The sequence below is a fragment of the Acartia tonsa genome, chromosome 1, assembly GCF_053477335.1.
Source record: "Acartia tonsa isolate MP-2025a chromosome 1, ASM5347733v1, whole genome shotgun sequence".
NCBI classification, from domain to species: Eukaryota; Metazoa; Arthropoda; class Copepoda; order Calanoida; family Acartiidae; genus Acartia; species Acartia tonsa.
Genome location: NC_137260.1, coordinates 26,154,105 through 26,166,346, shown reverse-complemented (window position 1 = coordinate 26,166,346; position 12,242 = coordinate 26,154,105). Strand labels below are relative to the sequence as shown.

The 12,242-nt window shown below is 31.8% G+C and overlaps 1 protein-coding gene across 2 annotated transcripts; it reads right to left on the bottom strand.

The window, feature by feature from the left end:
• Positions 1–778: 778 nt before the first annotated feature.
• On the bottom strand, positions 779–9,277 carry LOC145316108 (cilia- and flagella-associated protein 184-like). Of its 2 annotated transcripts, XM_080156414.1 has the most exons (13): positions 9,239–9,277; positions 7,742–7,780; positions 6,856–6,940; positions 6,473–6,528; positions 5,953–6,044; positions 4,954–5,026; positions 4,301–4,415; positions 3,904–3,951; positions 2,970–3,046; positions 2,320–2,391; positions 1,732–1,932; positions 1,143–1,254; positions 779–976 (listed from the first exon to the last, which is right to left on the bottom strand). In XM_080156414.1, the coding sequence occupies exons 1-13, from the start codon at positions 9,274–9,276 to the stop codon at positions 854–856; spliced, it is 1,131 nt and encodes a 376-aa protein (XP_080012540.1). In that variant the 5' UTR covers position 9,277; the 3' UTR covers positions 779–853. The 2 variants fall into 2 exon arrangements, with proteins under 2 accessions (XP_080012540.1, XP_080012548.1); XM_080156422.1 differs by lacking the exon at positions 7,742–7,780.
• Positions 9,278–12,242: the final 2,965 nt, after the last annotated feature.

Below are 12,242 nucleotides of genomic sequence, written 5' to 3'. Positions count from 1 at the left end.
TGTATTTCTCGCCGAATTGGGCAATTTGGAATCATTTGAGACCATGTTATTTTTGTTTCATATTCTCATATATCAAGGTTCATCTTAAATTCAGTGCTACTCCTGTGCTTTTAAAGATATTGAAACAAAATCTTTTTAGGTAGGTCAGTAAAAAATATTAGAATCAAAATGGCGGTGGTAACGCCGCTCCCGCCGTATTCCGCCGCGGCCAAAAAAAAATTTTATTGCATTTCTCGCCGAATTGGGCAATTTGGAATTATTTGAGATTGTTATTTTTTTCAAAAAATTTTCCCCTTACAAGCTACCCTACATGGGGACTTTTTTCAAATTCTCGATTATCAGGGACCAGGGTATATCTTAAATACAGTACTTTTCCTGTAATTTTGAAGATATTGACAAAATCTTTTTAGGTTGGTATGTAAAAAATATTTGAATTAAAAAATGGCGAGAGCGGCGGTCCCGCCGCCGTTTTTTTTTTGAAAGATACCAAAACTTGGGGGTAATTAGTGGCACAATCAAAAAGATTTCACCCAATTATCTGTAAAACTAAGGGAGTAGCACCCAAGATAAAATTGCTGATATGTCGTGTGACGAGTCACCACATTCTTCCCCCCCCCCCCCCTTTTACTATAAAGTAATTTTTCAGCGGTACATTTAGACAGACAGAAACATCTTATTACTTTATATAATTGTAAGTGTTGCACTTGCCATCCTTTATTATAATCTCATATTCGCTCTAATTTTGGGATGGTCTTAAAATAATAATTTTTTAGTAAAAATTTAAGAATATATTTATAAATAAAGAATAATAAAAGTTTTAAAACTATGAAAAATTTTTTTAAAATATTAATTTTTAAACGTTAATCATATTCATATATTTAATGTTGAAAACTCCATTTCTTTGTCCGATTTTGTTCAGTTTCTGTTTTAACTTGGAATTTGCCCTCTGCTCTTCCTCCAATTCTTCAAGAGTATCCTAAAAAACAGTCGAATTATAATGAAAATTGATTTTGTCATTGAATTAAAAAAAGTGTCAATGTCAGAAAAATAGCCTAAAATCACCCCAATTCAATTATAAAGATTCAAATGTAAATTTTTCGACATCTTTATTTAAAGGCCAAACACAATATTGTTTATTTTACCTTAAAATCCGCGAGTAATCTTGTTTCATTTAGTAATCCAGCCTTTTCATTTAACATTGTCTCCCGTGTTCCTAATTTTCTTAATCTCTCTTTCAAACTTTTTATTTCTGTTCTAAAAAAATAACATAATCAATACAAACAAAATGCAGATTTTAAACACTAAAGATTTTTATTTTTCTTAGCCCACGTGCTAATTATCCGCTTTAATAAAACCATGTGATATTTTTGCACAAAAATGCAAGAATTGGGTTTTCGATATAGCGTATATTTCAGTGTGCATCTTTCTGGTTTTTCCTTCCCTTTATTCCTTCTTTAATAGCTTTCCACCATAGTTCTTTTACTGTCTCGTTGAATTTAAAACATTTCATTAATAATACACTAAATAATTTGAATTGTTTTTATAACTTAGCTGCATATAATTTTATTATTGCAATATGGCCCTTTAAAAAATCACAATTCGTACCAAATTATTAATACCAATTTCATTGGCCCTCAAATTAATCTTTTGATTATCATTATACTATCCGCGGAAAACTGGCTCTAATAGTAAATATGCGATGCGATAAATAATGAGTTAAGTTCAACCAACCTGTTATTGATAAGTGATTGGTCAATAGCAGCCTCTTCGCAGGTCAAATTATTTGTCTCCTGTTTCACATAGTGGAGCTTCAAGGAGACGTGGGACAACATGACCACGTCACTGGCAATCCTGTGCTTGATAGAGTTGATCTTGTCCGTCTCCTCGTCCAGCTTGTCACGGTAGGTAGTGTTCTCGATGTGCAACTCTTCTCTAAAATGAAGTGGTTTACTTTTATTTTTTGTTCTAGAAAAATTATATTGATACATCTAATACCATAATTTTAAAAATTAAAGAACTATTCTTAGAGGATAACGCCAAAAGTGTAGCAACTCTACCAGTAAGTCGTTAATTTAGGTAATAAATTTAAAAATCTTTTTTTGACAAAACCCGTTTTATATGATTATTCCATTTTATTTTTGGAATTATGATTCTTAAGACATTGAGGTACAATGTTATAAGCAAATTATCTCTACATTAACCCAATTTTAAAGTTCTGGCATTATACACATGTGTTAATGTTCCTTTGTCCTACCGTTTACAGCTTTTGTGGATGTTGTCATCCTCGTTAAAGTACAGTTTATTTTGCAATACATTTACCTTTTTATTGACCTTCCATCCATTTTCTTTATCTTGTTGTCAGTTTCTAGCTTTTCCAGCTGGTCTTTTACCCTAAGAAACATGAATTTTAAACAGATCATAGAGATAAAAATACATGAACAAACTTTCCACTTGGGGCTAAGAAAACTGGTTTTAATTTTATCATTTTTCATTTCAATATCCGCGGAAAGCTGTCTATTATACGATGTTATAATTAACTTATTATTTCTACTTGGTTCAAAACAACCCGCCTCCTCCCCCTCCATATTTTGAAATAAGTGGAGTGGTTATTCGTTTTTTGTTTGATATTTTTAGATTCGATTATATTGGGTACTGAGCTGGATCTTTGAATCATTTTAGTTGTGAGCCATCTTTCCACCAATGAGAGCACAGCATTTTATGAAATGCCGCGCTGTGATTGGCTGAATTTGGCTCACCACTAAAATGATTTAAAGATCCAGCTCTGGATAGTCACGGAGGGTTAGGGCACAGAAGCTATAACCCCCATACAGTTAGTACGGGTAGTTCAGGGCTCGACAGTCACTTTGAGAAAAAGCGCCAATTTGCCAAACTATCGCTTATTGGTCTAAAAAAATCCTACTTCCAAGCTTGTTATTGCTGCGCTGCTTATGGTTGGTCACTATTGTTACCTGATATGAGCAAGTCTTAGATTTCTGAGTTCAGACTCTTTTTCAGCATGTTTCTTGTTCAATGCGTGCATCATCTTTCATTTCAAAGTCAATATCATTGAAATCCTAATATATAAGTAACGGGATGTCTTTCTGTGTGTACCGAAAGATCTCACTAACAACTTAAAACACCCCCACCGCACGCCCCCCAAAAATATACTACTCCTCCATTTTTTTTTTCTTGAAACCTAAACTAGTAAGGAGTAACATGGGGTGCACTGTGCTGTAACGTTTGTGGATCATTTTTAATTTCTCTTGGGGGCGAATCCCTTAGATGCAAGGGGGGAATCTACTAGTAATTAGTAAGGTTCTTATGTTTTATATGTTGAATTACGAATTTAATGGGGTATCGTATAAAGATATTTGGTTTCAAATATTACGAAATAAGTATGACAAACAAATATAAATAACATGAAATTGTTCTTGGGTAAGCCTTATTTAATGCTATGCCCCCCTCCCCCCAACAAGAAATAGATCCAAAGTAAAGATATATTTTTTCGAATAAACCCCGTTGTTGATTACAATAATGAACAACGGGCTTAATATTTTATTTTACTTGTGACATAAGTATTATTTTATAAGTTTGACTTTAAAAAAGTGTTTGAACGTAAGATTAAATGCAACAAAAAGTACGAGCTTCATCCTATTAAAGAAAGTAGTAAGGTTTTATTTGTATGAATTTTAAGATTTTTATAACTACTTTACCGATTTAGATCTTCATTTTAGTGAAGCTTAACATAGGTCCTGGTAATTTATGCTACTTTTTTATCAAGATTACGTTTGGGTTGGTTTTATGCTACTTTTTTTCTTTCCATTGCTTTCCCTTGGTCTACTAACCCCCTAGATATTATGGGCGTAACCAATAGTAATATAAAAAAGATATTGACCATTCCTTGGCGCTCAGAGATTGTCCAGAACTGCTGTCTTTGGCCGTTTTTAACACCTAAATTGACATATGCTTTTGATTGAGTTAAAAAAAAAACAAAAAAAATGGATCATGAAAAGAAAACGAAGGGTTTCGTCGTATTTTGATTGTAGCTTTTGATAAGTTTTTTTAGGTTAGGTAAATGTTAAGGATTGTCTCAGGGTTAGAGCCCCCCCCCCCCCCCCCCCACTGTAGATGCTAGAATAGGAGAAAAGCTACTATGAAACCATACGTCGTAACCACTACTTCGTTTTCTTTCCCTGATCAAAAACAATTTTCCTTATTAGAAGGAAAAACATTTAAGTATTGTAGCTTTTATGTTTTTTGTTAACAAGCAATGATTTTGTGTCATCTATAACATGTTTACCTTATTTTTATTTCCATCAAGTTCTCCTTCGAATTGTCTGACCTCTCTGTCAACTTTTCTTTTTTGTTCCTGGACTATTTTCATGTCGGCGTTGAATTTTGTTGTCTCAACTTCTCTACAGATAAGAATTAATACCAAGACCAATGAGAATCAGGGAGGGAGGGGACATTTTAATGTTTATTACATAGTCCCTAAAGTTTTATAATTAACGTTTTCTTATTCGTTGGCTTAACAACGTTGGGGACTTTTATTAAATTTTTATTTGTTGGTTCATTAAGTTGAGTGTCCAAACGTTTCAGCCACTAATTTTAATCAACAAAAGAGGTAATTTTGTGTATCATCATTGTTGATGAACATACATTTTTCGGCCATTGTCTTATCCCTTTAGATCCCTGAATGAAAATACATTTTTATGATTACATATGGGCTGCTCACAATTATTACAAGTTAATGATTAATCTGAATTTGTCTATGTAATTTTAATTTTGAATTTCAAACACATGACAAACAATCCGCTGCCGCAAGTAAGTCAACAATCTGCAATGCGCCGATTTAAAAGATTTAAAAGCAAACCATTGCGGCTGAAAGCTAAATTTTCAGCCGGCAACATGTGAAGAATCCAAGGAGCCTAAAAATCTTCTTTAAAAAAATACCTTTCTTCGTTGATTGATTGTAAAAGATTTAATAATTTGTTATATTCCGTCTTTAATTCCTCTTCTGTCTCTCCTAGAATAATGGTGATTTCTTCAAAGTGCCTAGTCGAGCACAGAACCCCCCCTCACCCCCTTATTAGTAGCGAAGCTACTCTATAATTCGAAATGTCCGTCCGAGACAGAAAGGAGAAAACGTGATTTTTTCGGCTTCTTTAAAAGATAGAGAGCTGAAACTTATAGGGATTAATAATGTTAACATTCTTCATATTTTCACCAAGTTTCAGATTCGTCAATTGGTTGGGGTGATAGATCGAAATCCTACATTTTTAAGTTTTCATGATTTTCTCAACTCATATTCAACATAGACGGCTGAAATTTTCAGGGATTGAATACTTTCGTATTCTGCATACTTTTATCGAGATTAGACGGTCGACATTGTTAGGGATTAAATATTATAAGTTTACAATTTACATATCCCCGCAATGTTTCATTAAAGTTTGCTAATTGGTTGAGGTGCTAGATCGATTCCTAGATTTTCACGTTATTTTTTATTTTTTATTTTAATGCTTTTTTTTATGTAACTGCTCTAAAGTTCATTTTTACCAGATATCCATCCATAATTTTTTAGCTTTGCTACTTAAAGATGTTTTCTTCCTTGTTTTGAAATAAATTTTAAAAAAAGAGAGGGGGTTTGTTTGTTTATTACTCTAGATCAGGCTTTGTTAGTTTATAATGGTTACAGGGTAACACCAAATAGTTAGTAACCCCCTTAGGGGCAGTTTAACGGCAATAGTCCGGCATAGGATATAAAACTTAACTAAACCTCACAATATTTTAAATTCATTTTTTTTAAAAGATTCAGAACTCGATATACACTTCTAGGTAAAGAACCAGAATTTAAAATATTTTTCTTAAAGCATAACTATACATAAATTCTCCGAGAATTCTATAAAACTATTACAACATAAATGGAGAATGATTAAGTTTAATGTAGAATACCTGCTTGGGAAGAAGATGTAATTTCTACTTTATTCTTTCTTACAAATTGAGCAATGTTGGTTTGGATCTTTTGGTTCTTTCTCAGCCAGTCCCTAAAAAGCAGAATGATCGAAAAATCATATTTATGAACACTTAATGAGATTGAATATGGGAAGTACTAAAACATATTTGGGTGTATGTATAGGCTAATTTGTATAAACAAAAACCAAATTTTTGAAAATTAATTTTTAATTTTGTAGGGCCACTATAGTATGGTTTAACTAATATCGCACATGATCCACAAACGAAATTTTGATGAAAATTTTTTTTTGACGATTTTAGGTTAAGTAAAGGGATAGTAAGTATCCAGTATGGTTAAATTAATTATGGCTGCAGATATGATTTGTTTTGTCTTCAAATTAGGGAATGGGGTACAGTGCACTGGTCTAAATTTAGTGGACGCAGGAAGAAATCCATTTATGAAGGTAAATACTTCTCTTTTTAAATTCAATTTATTATTCTGCCAAGCAACCACTGTTACCTTTTCTGTTTTTCTAGTCTGAAATAGTTTGCCACGGCTTTGTCTCTGTCCCCTTCCTACAAACAAAATCTAGTAAGGTTTTTAAAGCCTATGTTCCTTAAAGTGCATCTCAGTTACTCAAATTACTAGAGTTTCTATAAAATTATCAGATACTAAGATTATATCATATCAGGAACATATAAAGGTAGTGGGAGGGGGGAGATATTTAACCTTCCTCCAGAAAAAATCAAAAACCGAAACTCCACATTCTGCCCAGTGCCCACCCTCCGCTAAAATAAAAATTTTAGACGTCCTTCATTATATTCTTCTTGTGGATGTTCAAAAATATCCAGTATCTTTTTTAATAAACGCGTTTGTAGATTATATATTAATTAAAATGTTACCGGTACTTCTCCATCCATATCTGGTCCACCTGGATCTCTGGAGGCTGCTCCATCATACCTGTCATCCTTTAATGCAGACCCGGAGCTAAAGTAGAAAATAATAACATTTCACATTTTTGCTCTATTCTTTTGTTATAAGTAATTTCTGGTGCCATTAAGGAGTATTTCTTTTCATCTTTTTACAGATTCGTGCACAGAGATTTGGGTAAAGGGAGTTGAGCCTTAAGGGAAAGGTAATACTCCTAGGTTAGCCTACTCAAGGGGGAGTGTTGCATGCCCTTTTGACTAATCAAAACTGAACAATATAGGAGGTATACAAGAATAATAAAATTATTAATAAAAAAAACTATAACTGATCAAATTTGTTTATGTAAGCAAATTTAAAGTTTAAAGCTGTAATTTTAAAAATGTTTATGAACTTTAAAAATTGTTTTTATTCTTTACTTTGCAAGCATAGTGCAAAATGCCCTGCAGGGCTCTAATGAACCATACCTACCTAACCTTATAAAACCTATCATGTTGTATGCTATTCTTGCAAAATAAAGAAATTTCTATGATTTTTTTTTATAGCTAGTGCAATGTAAGCGGTGTGTTTTAAATGATTGGATTTAAAAACTATATATCCTACTATCTAAAAAATTAAGTAAGACTTTTTATATATTTTATCTCTCCGTTAAGATCTTGCTAACAACCAAGCCCTGTCAGTGTTCAATTTAGGTAAGCTTTACAAAATAATTTTAGGCTATTTTTCTACCCTTTGAAATACAGAGCGAAGCCCATTATTTGACTAAATAAAATTGCTTTTGGGAAATGTTACATATTAACATATTATCCAAACATGTAGAGTAGCTTTGCTTTGCTGAAATTAAAGAATGTTTCGTTATACCTGAGAGACGAGTAGGAACCAATAGAATCTCTTCTTAATCTATTTACAAATGTTTTAGGTGTTTTAAAGCATTAGTGGCAATTTCCCCGAAACTGAGAGTGAACCACATACAAACTTACAAGAATTCATATTTTTCTGTTTGTTTTAGGTTAGGTAAATATAAAGCTGATAACATATTTTAAAAAGGGTCAAGGGCGTCCAAGCTTTTTTTATTTAGTGGGGGGAGGGGGCAATTTTTATATCATAATGGCTAGGAGGTCCAAGCTTTTTAATTTTTGGAGGGGATAAAAATTCAAAATAAAAAATTTCATTTGGGAGGGAGGGGGGATAATGACAACTTTACCACCACTATTGGACGTCCTTGGATCGGGTTCTGTGGTCCACTCTTGGTTACGAAGGATTTTACCGCACTATTTTGTTTAAAAGGCAAATAAATCTTTTAGTGAAATTAAAATCTGTTCATGTTAATAGAATTATTAACCTTTTAAATCTGTATTGTTTTTATATGTTTAATTATTTAAAAGCAGCAAAAATTATTTCATTTTAAGGTGAATTTAATTTTTTATTTGTTTTATTTAAAATAGTTAATTGCAAAGTAAATCAAAAGGCCAAAACCCGCATTTATCCAGGAATTTTTATAGTCAATAAATTGATGTACATCCCCAATAATGATACACAAAATTTCCACTTCTATAGATATCAATTAGTTGTTTAAACGTTTGGACACTCAACCTAATGAACCAAACAATCACAATTTAACAAAAGTCCCCAAAGTTGTTGAGCTAATAAAGAAGAAATCATTATTTTAAAACTTTGGGGACTAGTGTAATAAACAGCCAAATGTCCCCTCCCTCCCATGCTTTTATCACAAATTTCTTCGAGCAATAATATAAAAAAAGGTTGTTGGTTTGACTTTACAATAGCATTCGACTGTTTTTATTGTTGTTTAAAATAGCTTTACATTTATGTACATGCATTATTTAAAAAAATTATTTCAATGTATTTAAAAGCAATTACATTTTATTACAATATAGATACTTTATCTCTCTGAAAACAAACAATTATCAGTATTTATTTTAATGGCTAAAAAAGCATGATTAAGAAAAACAATTTTATGGATATCAATCAATAAATAGCTTTAATGTAATCTAAATCTATTAATATATTTTCAAAAAAAAGTTTAGCGTTTTTAAAATCTAAAAATAAAAAGATTGTCATGCAGATGCGATAACAACCTTAATCTTCTTCGAATTCTAAATATTAAAAATCATTTTAAAAGAAGTTTACTATTAATATATTTGTTTAATTTATAAGCTGTATATTCAGCAAAGCATTATTGTTTTAAAAGCTTTAATTACATCTTTTAAAATGGGAAAAAAATACATTTTACTCAAAAGAATTTTTGGTAGAAAACTAAATTTTTTGATGAAATAAAAAGAATGTACATTTTCAAAGTCCCAAATGAAAAACTTAATCACATATTTTGATTATTTTTACCTCTGAATCATGGCATTAGGCAGGTCAGGGGTTGCCATTTTTTCTGAAATATTTTTAAAGAATTAGATGGTATAGCTTACCTAATATCTTTTCATACTTTGGTTTTAACACCTGGCCACTGCACGTTCCTCTAAGCAATGTTTAAGTTGTCATAAGTGGCGCATACAGGATTAGTATTAGAGATACATGAAGTGAAGCACACCCCAAATTTGTAATACTTAACCCCCTAAACTTTGAATAATAATAAATGCTGAGTGGTGAGAAAAGGATAAAAAAATTTATCTAGTTGACGCTCTTGCTAACTTCTCCCCCCACCAAAAAAAAAATTAACCGGGAGGATATGTATGTAGTAGTGATATGTACTTATTCCTTATTTTCGTAATAAAACACGATATTTCTATCCTTTTATATAAAGTTCAAGTTTCTTATGTTGTTCTTTTAAGATCTCGGTAACTACTGAAACAATTGAGTTCTCTATTTTAGGGGATTTTTACATAGCTCCCTGGATGGCTTTAGGCTATTTTTCTTTCACATCCTTCACACATGCAGAGTTACTATTAATTGAAATAGTATGTAATTTATGGTTTTACTAATAACACAACCACCTTCAATTATCAACTAAACTTGTTTTCCTGTACTACAGGTTTCTTTAAGGGAAATTGTATTAATGAATACTAGATAGTTGTGTGTTCAATACATTGTTGTTTTCTTGTTTTATAAGAAGAAAATATAGAAAGATATGAATGACTCCATCCATAAAACCGAACTCAACATTTTGAACAAACGAACATTAAAAAGCATAGACTGACAGTGCTTTAATATAGGAGAATCGGAATCAAATATTAATGTCAATGACATACTAAAAAATTGCTTAAAATACTTTTTTTATGAACAAGCTTACCTTAACAGACTTGAATATAGAATTGCTTTGCTAATCATCATATGAATCACCATGTAAAGTTTAAAATCTATAGGGCCATTATATCAAGACTAATAAGTTTAGTCTACATATATGATTTACGGACGAACCATAATTATACTTTGATTTGAATAACCTATGACCAGGGGAAAAACTTGTATATAAAGGGAATATATAACTTTGTTATGTTTTGAAAATAAATCAACAGGGAAAAGAAAATATATGATTGACTTTCATTGCTTGATCAATACAAAAAAAAAGATTCCATTGTTCTTTAAAATCAATGCCTGCTTATTTATATGGTTTCAAAATGGAATCTCAAAGTTTTTATTGCATGGAGTTTAAGGGATAGGACAAAGTACTAAATATATTTAGATTGAAATTAATTGGTTTAAAGGTTTGAAAACAGCAAGTTCAAAACAACCCATGAAGATTCAAATTAAAAGTACCCACAGTTCGTGTTTCTATAACTTCTGGTACCAGTGTAAATAAAACTTCCTCTCTGAATATTTGAAGGAAAATTAGAAGAGCACGACATTTCAAATAACTTGTTTGTTGCACATGGGACATAGATACAACTACCTAAAAAAATTATATCCACTGGATTAGACCTGGTACTCAGCCATACTGAAAAATCATATATAGCATCGTATTAAAGACAATTTTTTAAAGAATATTAAACAAAAAATATTTTTTTAGCCCGGGCCATCGGCCCTCAAGGCTAACAAAACTAGTTTTAATCTTATAATTTTTTATTTAAATGCTTTCTATAATTCGATGCGATTAATAACTAATACAGTTGTCAGGTACCTGTATATTATATTTATCTATTTATAATCAGAAGCGTGCAGTAGGTGGGTGTCAAAACCCCCATTAAAATAAATGAAATCGTAAAACACTATTGAATTGTACCATTGTGCACGCAACTGATTAGGTACAATTTAACTTATTTAGGTAAAATTTTAGATTAGTAGGTAAATTAAATTTCAATTTGTATTAAAGGAAGCTTGCAAGAAATACACCGCTTTAACTGCTGAAAGACTGCTACAAGTATACCCTATATCCCAAATTTGAAGCCTTCAGCTTCATTATAAAAAAAAGTTATTGACATTTTAAAATGAAACTTTAGGCAGATGAAAATTTTGAAAGTATTCCAGCACGATCATGACAGAAATAGAAGTAGGACTGCACCTAAACTAACTTTATTGATCTGTTAGCAACTAAAAATTACTCAACCTAACCCAAGCTATCTAATGGGTCCATTTCCCCGTTCATCACATTTTTAAATAACTGGCGACTGTAAAAAAAGTGATTCCTTCAGGTTGTGACTTTAACCCTTACATATCGGGCCCCAATTCCCACCTTATCAGATAACGACGTAAAATTTTTTTCTGGTGGTTCAGCTGCTAAATTTTAAAACAGCTGTAGAGCTGCCAATTTTGCAGCTAGAATAACCAAATTGTAGGACGAACTTTAATTTTTCATAACAAAAAAATTACTTTTTCTGATTATCGCAGAAAAACGGCAAATAACGGAAACCGCCATTTTCGGCGGTTACGGCGGTAAAACGGCGGTTGGCGGCGCCAATTAATATTTTTATCTGTTTATTGTTGCTCAATGTTTTACCAAAAATTCATGATATATTTCTATAGTAAAAGCCGGACAAAAAATCGGTCATAAAGTCGGCCATGGAGCGGTCAAACGGTCATAACACCATTATTCTCAGAAGGTAATTGATATCTAAGTATTCACCAAAAAAATTTTAGGTTTCTACCTTATACACAAAAGTCATAATGTAGAAATTAAGATTTATGTAGATTTTTTTCTAATTTTGGTGCTACCTAACCGACTTTGACCGGACACCACGACCGACACAGACCAGATATCCTAATAAAATCAACTCTTGCCGACGTATAATTACTAAACTTAAAAAGTCATGAATTCACAGCTCCCCATCTTACCTACAAAAAAATGAGATTGAAAAAACTAGAGCGGGGGGGGGGCTCTTAGATTCCCCCCCCCCCCCTCCCGATCTGTGAGCGTTAAATTATTGTGTAAATGAATAAAAATACGCCCGCAAAATTT